This window comes from Schistocerca piceifrons, chromosome 11, assembly GCF_021461385.2.
Source record: "Schistocerca piceifrons isolate TAMUIC-IGC-003096 chromosome 11, iqSchPice1.1, whole genome shotgun sequence".
Taxonomy (NCBI): domain Eukaryota; kingdom Metazoa; phylum Arthropoda; class Insecta; order Orthoptera; family Acrididae; genus Schistocerca; species Schistocerca piceifrons.
This window is the reverse complement of record NC_060148.1, coordinates 128094588-128107496: the sequence shown is the minus strand read 5'-3', so window position 1 is coordinate 128107496 and position 12909 is coordinate 128094588. Positions and strand designations below refer to the sequence as shown.

Here is a 12909-nt window from a genome sequence, read left to right as displayed (position 1 = left end):
ATTATGTGCATTTTTACTTCAAACAGCAGATCATTTCTTTTTGTAAATACCTTTACATTTGGTGAACATGAACTTTCTGGATCACTTTTGTGTTAATTACTACAGGTAGCTTGTCATGTCTCAGCCCAGTCAGTGTTCATTTGTTCACCAGAGAGTTCGGCGCCAAATTTGAATTTTGTTTGCATTTTATCTTCGTGTGTGTGTGTGGGGGGGGGGGGGGAGGGCGGTGTGGGGGGTGTGTGTGTAGGTGTGTGTGTGTGTGTGTGTGTGTGTGTGTGTGTGTGCGTGCGTGTGTGTGTGCGCGTGTCTGTGTGTAGACTTTATCTGTTTGTGCTGTTTTTATTTGTGAAGTTCCTTTAATGTGTTAAATAGTGTGTCCTTGCGGAGTGTAGTGTATTCAATTAAGACCTGTTTTCCTTCTGCTATTGCCTTCTGTATGTGGAAGTTTTCCTCAATGGCCAGTTTGCTGTATAGGCTGTGGCCGGGTTTTAGTATTCTTGAGTCTCTTCCTATTGTGGTTGGGTAAATACGAAAATAGGCGCGAAAACATCGCGAAAAACTGAGTTACATCCTAGAAGAAAGGTTAACTCCCACCAAAAACTTTCTCATCAACATCGTTCGGTTGCAGATGACAAGGTACCTTTAGTAATTAACACAAAACTGATGCAGAAAGTTCATGTTCACCAAATATAAAGGTATTTACAAAAAGCAATGATCTGTTGTTTGAAGTAAAAATGCACATAATTTTATAGTCATTGAACAAAATGTTCACATTGCAGAATAAATAAAAAACGAAAACCCACTGATGATGGCACAGTGGTGCCGAAACATGTTTGGGTACTGAGAAAAACTGTTTTGCATAACTGGCGGACCTCGCGTCCAAAAATCTTTAACAGCAAACACAGCCAATACAAGGAGCTGCATATCAAAAGATGGATAATTGAGCGCATGTAAACGGGAAGACGCAACTCTTAACCGTTTTCGAGAACGTCGAGTTATAACATTTTAGGCGTGCTTCCAATCCCAAAGAAAGCAAGTGTTCAGATATGAAAATTACCGAACTATCGGTTTAATGAGTCACAGCTGCAAAATACTAACACGAATTCTTTACAGACGAATGGAAAAAACTGGTAGATGACGAAGCCGACCTCAGGGAAGGGCAGTTTGTATTTCGTGGAAATATTGGAACACGTGAGGCAATACTGACCCTACGACTTATCTTAGAAGATAGCTTAAGGAAAGCCAAACCCACGTTTCTAGCATTTGTAGACTTAGAGAAAGCTTTTGACAATGTTGACTGGAATACTCTCTTTCAAATTCTAAATGTGGCAGGGGTAAAATACAGGGAGCGAAAGGCTATTCACAATTTGTATAGAAAGCAGATGGCAGTAATAAGAGTCGAGGGACATGAAAGGGAAGCAGTGGTTGGAAAGGGAGTGAGACAGGGTTGTAGCCTCTCTCCGATCTTATTCAAAAAAAAATGTGTGTGAAATCTTATGGGACTTAACTGCTAAGGTCATCAGTCCCTAAGCTTACACACTATTTAACCTAAATTATCCTAAGGACGAACACACACACCCATGCCCGAGGGAGGACTCGAACCTCCGCCGGGACCAGCCGCACAGATCTTATTCAATCAGTAGATTGCGCAACCAGTAAAGGAAACAAAAGAAAAGTTTGGAGTAGGTATCAAAATACATGGAGAAGAAATAAAAACTTTGAGGTTCGCCGATGACATTGTAATTCTGTCAGAGACAGCAAAGGACTTGGAAGAGCAGTTGAACGGAATGCATAGTGTCTTGAAAGCAGGATATAAGATGAACATCAACAAAAGCAAAACGAGGATAATGGAATGTGGTCGAATTAAGTAGGGTGATGTTGACGGTATTAGATTAGGAAATGAGACACTTAAAGTAGTAAAGGAGTTTTGCTGTTTGGGTAGCAAAATAACTGAAGCTGGTCGAGGTAGAGAATATATAAAATGTAGACTGGCAATGGCAAGGAAAGCGTTTCTGAAGAAGAGAAATTTGTTAACATCGAGTATAGATTTAAGTGTCAGGAAGTCGTTTCTGAAAGTATTTGTGCAGAGTGTAGCCATGTATGGAACTGAAACATCGGCGATAAATTAGTTTAAGCCATGTATGGAACTAAAACATCGGCGATAAATTAGTTTAGACAAGAAGCTTTGGAAATGTGGTGGTACAGAACAATGCTGAGGATTAGATAGGTAGATGAAGTGACTAAAGAGAAGGTAGTGAATACAACACTGGAGCAGAGGAATTTATGGCACAACTTGAGTAGAAGAAGGGATCGGTTGGTAGGACACGATCTGAGGCATCAAGGGATTGGAGGGCAGCGTGGAGGGTAAAAGTCGTAGAGGGAGACCAAGAGTTGAATACACTAAGCAGATTCAGAAGGATGTAGGTTGCAGTAGTTACTCAGAGATGAAGAAGCTTGCACAGGATAGAGCAGCATGGAGAGCTGCATCAAACCAGTCTCAGGACTGAAGACCACAACAACAACATGTACTTTGTAGGACCGTTAGTATTCACTGATTCCACGGCGGAGATAATAAGAGCTATACAGGGTGAAAAGTATTTAAAACGACAAAGTCTGGGAGGTTGTAGGGGACATCAAAACAAATATTTTCCCCTAATGTCATTTTTTCCTATGAGGAGTATGCTATAGTGGCTGGGCGGAGATCACGTTAATCTGCCACTCTGAGTACCACTGCAGCACAACCTGTGGAGATGGATGAAATCACGAGGGAGGAGGTAGGCACTGCGTTTTTCCCATATACAGGCGCACTCTCGGGGAAAATCGCCCGCATTCTGAAGAAACACCGGGTCGGAACTGTGTTTTGTCCTCCGAATAAAACTCGTGCACTGGTGGGGAGCGCCAAAGATGACCTCGGTTTGAGGAAGGCCGGCGTGTACCAGATTCCGTGTCAATGTGGCAAGTCGTATATTGGTCAGACGATGCGTACCGTCGAGGAACGATGCCGTGAACACCAGAGGCACACTCCACTGATGTATCCGAGCAAGTCGGCGGTCGCTGAACATTGTTTGTCGGAAAATCACGCCATGGAGTATGACCGCACGAGGATTCTGGTACAGACGTCGAGATACTGGGACAGCGTTGTTAGAGGCCATCGAAATTCGCACCAATGACGACCTCATAAACCGTGACTGTGGCTATAATCTTAGCAAGGCTTGGGAACCAGCGATTGCGTTAATCGAGAGTAAATCCAGCAAACGTGTAGTTGTGACGACCACGGCTGACAGAGCCATCACTCCGACGTCATCTCAGACGCCGTCGCAATCTGTTCCACCGCGGGGCGCGGACGGCGGAGGGAGCGCGCCGCGGGCGGAGGGTATTTAAATCGGCCGCCGCCGCGACCGAACCCAGACCGAGAGGACCCCAACAACAGTTAGGAAGTCTTTTCAAAAACATCTCTTTCAGGTCCTGCAGGAACAGCACACAAGTGCTTACCCTGCTCACACACGTGCCTCAGGTAGGCACATGAGTAACGGAGTCGGAGTCGACCGAACCCAGTTCCCTCTGAGCAGCCATAGCGTACGGATCTCCGTGCCGGCACGTTCACAGGAGCTCAGTCCGTCAGTTCACCTGATGATGGCGACCTATGTGATCGCCGAAATATTGTGCCCGTTCGACACTGTAGATCGGCAGTACACCCGTGGACATTTTGATTATCAAATACGCCGGGAGAAACTCTAGAACCACACCGAATGGAAATATTTGTACTTGATTAAGAGGAATAGATTCTCGTAAACCATTGTGCAAATCGTGTAAAAATACCTAATGATGCAGTGTTTCGTTATTTAAATCAGGCATGCTATTCTGCTAAAGATTGGCCACGAGACTATTTAAGATTTTTAGCAACAGGAGAAAATTACTCCAACTTTCAATGTAGTACTCTCCCTCATTGCACCGTTTCACGTATTATTCCAGAAACATGTAAACTAATACGTGAATCACCCACTGAGTAATTTATGAAGGTTAGGTTATTTGAAGTACAAATAAGCACATTCATTTCATGTACGTGTACTTTGAACAAGCTTGACTTATCACACCTCCATCTCCTTCCACATCTGGTATTTCTTTGTAAGATTCCAACCGCTTATTACGGTTTTTTTTATTCAGCATGCTTTGTGGTATGAAGAAGTTAGTATGGTTCATACTTTGCAATGATCACTGTGGCGCTAGCAACGCAACAAATATACTTCGTCATTTTATAGCTTAAATCTACTAACGCAAGCGAGAGGCGACGTGTAGACAATGGCCTCACTTTTATCAAAGATGTTTCCTAAAAGCTGCCCTACTACACTGTCAAAGGTATGATCAACGGGCCTCACACACAGACAACACTATGTGACCAAAAGTATCCGGACACTTCACTGAAACTGACTGTTCGTGGCGCCCTCCGTCGGTAATGCTGGAATTCAACGTGGTGTTGGTCCACCCTTAGCCTTGAGGACAGCTGCCACTCTCGCAGCCATACGTTCAATCAGGTGCTGGAAGGTTTCTTGGGGAATGGCAGCCGATTCTTCACGGAGTGCTGCACTGAGGAGAGGTATCGATGTCGGTCGGTGAGGCGTGGCAATACGTCGGCGTTCCAAAACATCACAAAGGTGTTCTATGGGATTCAGGTAAGGACACTGTGCAGGCCAGTCCATTACAGTAATGTTATTGTCGCGTAACCGCTCCGCCACAGGCTGTGCATTACGAACAGGTGTTCGATCGTGTTGAAAAAATGCAGTCGCCATCCCCGAATTGCTCTTCAACAGTGGGAAGCATGAAGGTGCTGAAAACATCAATGTAGGCCTGTGTTGTGATAGTGCCAAGCAAAACAACAACGGGCGCAAGCCCCCTCCGTGAAAAACACAACCACACCATAACACCATCGCCTCTGAATTTTACTGTTGGCACTACACACGCCGGCAAATGACGTTCACCGGGTATTCGCCATACCCACATCCTGCCATCAGATCGCCACATTGTGTGCCGTGCTTCCTCACTGAACACGACGTTTTTCCATGATTCAGTCGTCCAATGTTTACAGTCCTTACACCAAGCGAGGCGTCGTTTGACATTTACTGCCGTGATGTGAGGCTTATGAGCAGCCGAGTTCTCACCTCCAGCCTAACTGTCATAGTATTTGCAGACGATCGTGAAGGACTATGGAATTCCTATTTGACGGTCTTCATAGATGTCTGCCTATTACACATTACGACCTTCTTCACCTGTCGACGGTTTGTCAGTCAATAGACAAGGTCGGCCTGTTCGATTTTGTACTGTACGTGTCCCTTCACGTTTCCACTTCCCTATCACATCGGAAACAGTGGACCTAGGGATGTTTAGGAGTGTGGAAATCTTGCGTGCAGACGTATGACACAAGTGACACCCTATCACCTGATCACGCTCGAAATTCCCAGTTCTGCTCTCTCACGATATCTAATGACTACTGAGGTCGCTGATATGGAGTACCTGGCAGTAGGTGGCAGCACAATGCACGTAATATGAAAAACGTATGTTTTTCGTGGTCCGGATACTTTTGATCACGTAGTGATATCTGTCTGCAGGCATTGATAAGCCTTTATCATTGGCCATTTGATAACATAGTGTACGTATATCTATCTGCAGGCTTTGCTAACCTCCCCATGGAACCCCCTTCAGATTTAGTTATGTTGACACAGTGGATAGGCCTTGAAAAACTGCACACAGATCAATCGAGAAAACAGGAAGAAGTTGTGTGGAACTACGAAAAAATAAGCAAAATATACAAACTGAGTAGTCCATGCGCAAGATATGCAACATCAAGGACAATTTGAGGCGAGGAGCGCCGTGGTCTCATGGTTAGCGTGAGCAGCTGCGGAGCGAGAGATCCTTGGTTCGAGTCTTCCCTCGAGTGAAAATTTTGCTTCCTTTATTTTCGCGAAGTTACGATCTGTCCGTTCATTCATTCATTGACGTCTCTGTTCACTGTAATAAGTTTAGTGTCTGTGTTTTGCGACCGCACCGCAAAACCGTGCGATTAGTAGACGAAAGGACGTGCCTCTCCAATAGGAACCGAAAACATTTGATCGCAACGTCATAGGTCAACCGATTCCTCCACAGGAAAACACGTCTGATATATTCTATACGACACTGGTTACGGCATGTGCGTCACATGACAGGAATATGTTGTCGACCCACCTAACTTGCACACCTGGCGAATGGGTAAAAAGATTCTTCTACCTTGCCCGATTTAGGTTTTCTTGTGGATGTGATAATCACTCCCAAAAAAGTGATGAAAACGTAAGAGTTCGTTACACAAACTGCAACAAATGAATGCAACAGTTTCACAGTTTTCCCTGTGCTCTGTCAAAACATATGTTTTTAACATTTTCAAATTTTTCCGCGTGTAGACCGTCAAAATCTGCCTATGTCCAAGCAAATCTGAACATGTCCTGGAATGTCGGAGAGCGAAGTTGAGTATGTGTGAGTGCCTGAACTTTGATAATTGGCTGATATTAAAAAATTAAACTTTTCACTCGAGAGAAGACGAACCAAGGACCTCTCGTTCCGCAGCTGCTCACGCTAACCACGGGATCACGGCGCTCGTAAGCTCACATCCTCCTTGATCTTGCCTATCTTGCGCATGAACTACTCAGTTTGTATATTTTGCTCATTTTTTTCATAGTTCCACACAACTCCTTCCTGTTTTCTCGATTGATCTGTGTTCAGTTTTTCAAGGCCTATCCACTGTGCCATAACTAAATCTGAGGGGGGTGCGATGGGGAGGTTCGCTTGTAAGCATTTATCGTCGGCCACGAACACTTCATTGGTGACGCCACACATCAGGATGCTTAGGTCTGTATTTATCGTAGGCCACATCATGACGTCATGAACACTGGCCAGTCAGTACACTTTGGACCACACATATTAACACACAACCTAGCAGTCTTGAGCCTTACCGCCTTCTGGAGCTGCAACAGCCGGTTGTTTGTGGTCATTTCGGCTGCCACCGAAGGCCTGGCTCTGACGGATCCACTCCGGGACGTCATCCTGCTCCTCCGGCTGGTACAGCCAGAGAGACAGCAGCGCCACGGCAATGGCAGCAACAGCAGCCAGCGCCCTCCTGGAGCCGACACCTGCAACAGTGGGGGAACCCAACATTTCCTACATGTCTTCCTTTTCCCTAGCGTTTATCCAGTATAGCAGTGGGTCACTTTTTCAGGATTTGAAATATTATATTACGCGGGTTGTTTGAGAAGTTATCGAATCACTACGAGAGGTCAGCGCTAGCGCAACGAGTCCTCCACGTGATATTCATTGGACTGTTGCTTGTAAACACAGGCTACGTCAGCACTCTCGGAATAGAGCTGTGGCGATGACGTGGCCCTGTTGTTGCTCCCGCTTAGTGATTTGCAAAGATGGAAAAAGTCAAGATTCGAACAGTAATCGATGAGATTTTGGGATTGCAGCCGGATCATGTCGACTTCGTGCCACGATATTTCGGCTGGCAATCGTCCCGCCATCTTCAGCTGAGTGTCCATCACCGGAGACTGCAAGTTCCCGGAGTCAGCTTTATAGCAAAAAATTGGTGCGAAAACGCATGCGCAGTAGCCTCCGTCACAGGAGCGTCCTCTATCAAACCCGCGCCCTCTGGAGCTACTGTTTTATCTGTGGCGCGCCGGCGCATGCGTAAAGATGAAAACTACAGGGTTATTACAAATGATTGAAGCGATTTCACAGCTCTACAATAACTTTATTATTTGAGATATTTTCACAATGCTTTGCACACACATACAAAAACTCAAAAAGTTTTTTTAGGCATTCACAAATGTTCGATATGTGCCCCTTTAGTGATTTAGCAGACATCGAGCCGATAATCAAGTTCCTCCCACACTCGGCGCAGCATGTCCCCGTCAATGAGTTCGAAAGCATCGTTGATGCGAGCTCCCAGTTCTGGCACATTTCTTGGTAGAGGAGGTTTAAACACTGAATCTTTCACATAACCCCACAGAAAGAAATCGCATGGGGTTAACTCGGGAGTGTGTGGAGGCCATGACATGAATTGCTGATCATGATCTCCACCACGACCGATCCATCGGTTTTCCAATCTCCTGTTTAAGAAATGCCGAACATCATGATGGAAGTGCGGTGGAGCACCATCCTGTTGAAAGACGAAGTCGGCGCTGTCGGTCTCCAGTTGTGGCGTGAGCCAATTTTCCAGCATGTCCAGATACGTTTTTTTTTTCGCAGAAGAAAAAGGGGCCGTAAACTTTAAACTGTGAGATTGCACAAAACACGTTAACTTTTGGTGAATTGCGAATTTGCTGCACGAATGCGTGAGGATTCTCTACCGCCCAGATTCGCACATTGTGTCTGTTCACTTCACCATTAAGAAAAAATGTTGCTTCATCACTGAAAACAAGTTTCGCACTGAATGCATCCTCTTCCACGAGCTGTTGCAACCGCGCCGAAAATTCAAAGCGTTTGACTTTGTCATCGGGTGTCAGGGCTTGTAGCAATTGTAAACGGTAAGGCTTCTGCTTTAGCCTTTTCCGTAAGATTTTCCAAACCGTCGGCTGTGGTACGTTTAGCTCCCTGCTCGCTTTATTCGTCGACTTCCGCGGGCTACGCGTGAAACTTGCCCGCACGCGTTCAACCGTTTCTTCGTTCACTGCAGGCCGACCCGTCGATTTCCCCTTACAGAGGCATCCAGAAGCTTTAAACTGCGCATACCATCGCCGAATGGAGTTAGCAGTTGGTGGATCTTTGTTGAACTTCGTCCTGAAGTGTCGTTGCACTGTTATGACTGACTGATGTGAGTGCATTTCAAGCACGATACACGCTTTCTCGGCTCGTGTCGCCATTTTGTCTCACTGCGCTCTCGAGCGCTCTGGCGGCAGAAACCTGAAGTGCGGCTTCACCCGAACAAAACTTTATGAGTTTTTCTACGTAATTGTAGTGTGTCGTGACCATATGTCAATGAATGGAGCTACAGTGAATTTATGAAATCGCTTCCATCATTTGTAATAGCCCTGTACATGCCCGCCCTTGACGGAATGCGCGCCCGCGTCGCTAAAAACAGACGTCAGATGTCGCCAGACGTGTCTCCTCTCAGAGAAATCACCAGGTCCCAAGCCTTGTCCAGTTGAAAACCGCCATCACGATTTGTAAGATTTTGCACTGGGCGTATCTCCACAGATTCTTTAATTACTGAATCCCAGAAAGTTTTTGCTGTGGCCAAGATTTTCGTGGCAGACCATAGCGTGTCCTACGGTAATACAGTGCTCAACTACGGCCGACTTAGTGGGCTGCGAAAGGCGAGTGTGACGTTAGTGTTCAACGCACCTTTCATGTGCTGTGCGTGTCGTCTGACCGATGTAAGCTTTGCCACACTGGCAAGGCATTTCATAGATCCCGGCCTCCCGCAGACCCAGATCGTCCTTTACTGAACCGAGAACGGCACTAATCTTCGCCGGTGGCCAGAAGATCACTTTAACTTGATGTTTCCTTAGGTTCTTACCTATTTTAGATGAAAGGTTGCCGACGTATGGAAGGAACGCCCTGGACTGTACTATCTCCTTATCTTCTTGATTTTGTAAGTGGTGACGTTTCTTTCTTCTTAGCGCTGTTCTAATCTCTTGTGGAGAGTAACCATTACATCTGAACACCGACTCTAAATGTTCCGGCTCATTTGTAAGGCTGTCTCCATCAGAAACAACATGAGCCCGGTGCACCAATGTTCTAAGGACGCCGGTAGTTCGTGCAGGATGATGACAACTCGACGCTTGCAGGTAAAGGTCCGTACGTGTTGGCTTACGGTAGACAGAATGCCCTAATGACCCATCCACACTCTTAGTAACCAAGACGTCCGAAAACGGCAAGCAACCATCCTTCTCTACTTCCGTCGTAAACTGGATGTTCTTGTGGATTCCATTCAGATGTTGCAAGAACCGTGACAGTTGTCCTTCACCATGGGGCCACACTACAAAGGTGTCATCTACATATCGCCAGAAAACTTTCGGTTTAAGTTCTGCTGAGTCTAGTGCCCTTTCCTCAAAGTCTTCCATAAAAAAGTTTGCTACCATAGCCGGGAGAGGACTGCCCATGGCAACACCGCCAGTCTGCTCAAAATATTCCTTGTTAAATAAAAAGTCTTCTTCTGGTTTTGCTATTTGGGGAGCAAAATAACTGATGACGGTCGAAGTAGAGAGGATATAAAATGTAGACTGGCAATGGCAAGGAAAGCATTTCTGAAGAAGAGAAATTTGTTACCATCGAGTATAGATTTAAGTGTCAGGAAGTCGTTTCTTGAAGTATTTGTACGGAGTGTAGCCATGTATGGAAGTGAAACGTGGACGATAAATAGTTTGGACAAGAAGAGAATAGAAGCTTTCGAAATGTGGTGCTACAGAAGAATGCTGAAGATTAGATGGGTAGATCACATAACTAATGAGGAGGTATTGAATAGGATTGGGGAGAAGAGTTTGTGGCACAACTTGACTAGAAGAAGGGATCGGTTGGTAGGACATGTTCTGAGGCATCAAGGGATCACCAATTTAGTATTGGAGGGCAGCATGGAAGGTAAAAATCGTAGAGGGAGACCAAGAGATGAAAACACTAAACAGATTGAGAAGGATGTAGGCTGCAGTAAGTACTGGGATACAGGATAGAGTAGCATGCAGAGCTGCATCAAACCAGTCTCGGGACTGAAGACCGCAACAACAAACAAATAAAAAGTAGGTTGAGGAAAGGACGTGATGGAAAAGCGCTGTTATGTCGGCCGTGAACTTATTGTTGATGAGCGACAGAGAATCCATAAGAGGAACCTTAGTGAAAAGTGAGATGACATCAAAGCTGATTAGTAAGTCGGTTTCACTGAGTCGAAGTGACTTCAGTCTATTGATAAAGTCAGCCGAGTTGCGAACATGATGCTCGGACTTCCCCACAAAAGGTCTCAGTAGAGAGGCGAGATGTATCGCCAAATCATACGTGGGGGCGTCAATATCACTGACGATCTGCCGTAACGGAACCTCTTTTTTATGGATCTTCGGATGACCGTATAACCTGGGTAGCACAGAACTGCGAGGTGTTAGTCTTTTGGACACTTCTTGCGGAACAGAAGAAAAATAATTCAGCAGGGCTGAAGTTTTCCTGTCCACTTTCGCTGTGCGGTCTTTGTCAATCTTCCGATACATTGGTTCACTCAGCAAGTTGTAGATCTTTTGATTATAAATCCGACACGGCAACAGCACTGCAGCGTTTCCCTTCTCCGCTGGTATGACCACCGTGTGAGGATCTTCTCGTAGCTTTCGTAGTGCGGCCTCTCCATGGCAGATGTGTTGCTCTTCTGACGTGGAGCTTTCTTGAGTGCACGACAAGCTTCACGTCTTGTTTCTCCTGCAGCATCACTAGGAAGAGGTCCACCAGCTTCCTCAACAGCACTAATAAAATCAGTCACAGGCAGGGGCCAAGTTCAAGCCTTTCCCAAGCACAGACAGTGTTACCTTGTCTAAAACTTTATCCGTTAAATTGACCACGGAACGCCGGAAAGTATCTTCTTGCGGCAGCGTTGCTGACTTCATGAATCACAGTGATTAAGTACTTCGTAAGGAAAGATATGAAAGCAAAGGACATTCGTGCCGATTTCCAGAATACACTGGGGGACTCTGCTCCTTCATATTCAACTGCTGCCAAGCGCACAAATGAATTTGAATTTGGTCGGGACAGCTTAGATGATGACCCGCGCAGTGGTCGGCCAAGATGTGTCACTACTCCTGAAATCATTCCGAAAGTGCACAAAATGGTCGAGGAGGATCGCCGATTGATAGTGTGTGAAATTGCTCACGCTTGCCAGATAGCATCTGAAACTGTATATTGCATGTTAACTGAAGAACTAGAAACGAAAAACTTACGTGCAAGATGGGTGCCACGACTCTTGACGCTGGATCAAAAACGTGTGCCGTCGCCATAGCAAAATTACACGCACTGAGGCATGAATTGTTGCCACACCTGCGTCATTCACCTGATATGGCTCCGTCAGACTTCCATCGCTTTCCAAAACGAAAAATTTTTCTTGGCGGACGAAAATTCACTTCAAACGAAGAATTTATAGGAGTTGACAACCATTTTGCACGCCTGGAGGAAACTTATTTCGAGATAGGGCCAACGCACTGGAACATCGTTAGACCAAGTGCGTTAATGTACAAGGAGACTACATTGAAAAATAAAAAAAAGTTTCAGTGATGTAAGTACTTTTTTTCTCCTCCGTTCAGAGAACTTTTCAACCACTCTCGTACATGCGCAGGAATAGAGTTTCTACAGTTATACAGTTACACGGAAAATATTGCGGAAATGGAAAGTGCTATTGATGTGAGTTTTTCATAAAATGCATTGGTACTTAGGGATTCGCACTTTTAGCCAATAAACAGACTCCAATAATGCTCAAAGTAAATTTTTCATGCAAACACACTTATTTAAATGAAACAATGCCTATTGACATTGAACTAAACGTAAGATAAATCGGAATGTCAGTGGTGTTTGTTGCAAGATTACACTGCGTGTCGTTTACAAGATATCTGGGTGTGATATTATGTAACAGCTCAAGTAGGAGGTCGTGGTGGACGATCTACATCTACATTTACATGGATACTCTGCAAATCACATTTAAGTGCCTGGCAGAGGGTTCATCGAACCACCTTCACAATTCTCTATTTTCCAATCTCGTATAGCGCGCGGAAAGAACGAACACCTATATCTTTCGTACGAGCTCTGATTTCCCTTATTTCATCGTGGTGATCGTTCCGCCCTATGTAGGTCGGTGTCAACAAAATATTTTCGCATTCGGAGGAGAAAATTGGTGATTGAAATTTCGTGAGAAGATTCTGTCGCACC

At 45.3% G+C, this 12909-nt stretch overlaps 1 protein-coding gene across 1 annotated transcript in view; it reads right to left on the bottom strand.

Moving 5' to 3' along the window:
- LOC124720299 (speckle-type POZ protein-like) overlaps positions 1-12909 on the bottom strand; it is a 126570-nt gene that overhangs the window by 61146 nt on the left and 52515 nt on the right. Inside the window, exon 2 of the mRNA XM_047245609.1 lies at positions 6978-7154. Within this exon, the coding sequence (XP_047101565.1) occupies positions 6978-7154 (177 nt within the window). The remainder of the gene's footprint in view (positions 1-6977; positions 7155-12909) is intronic.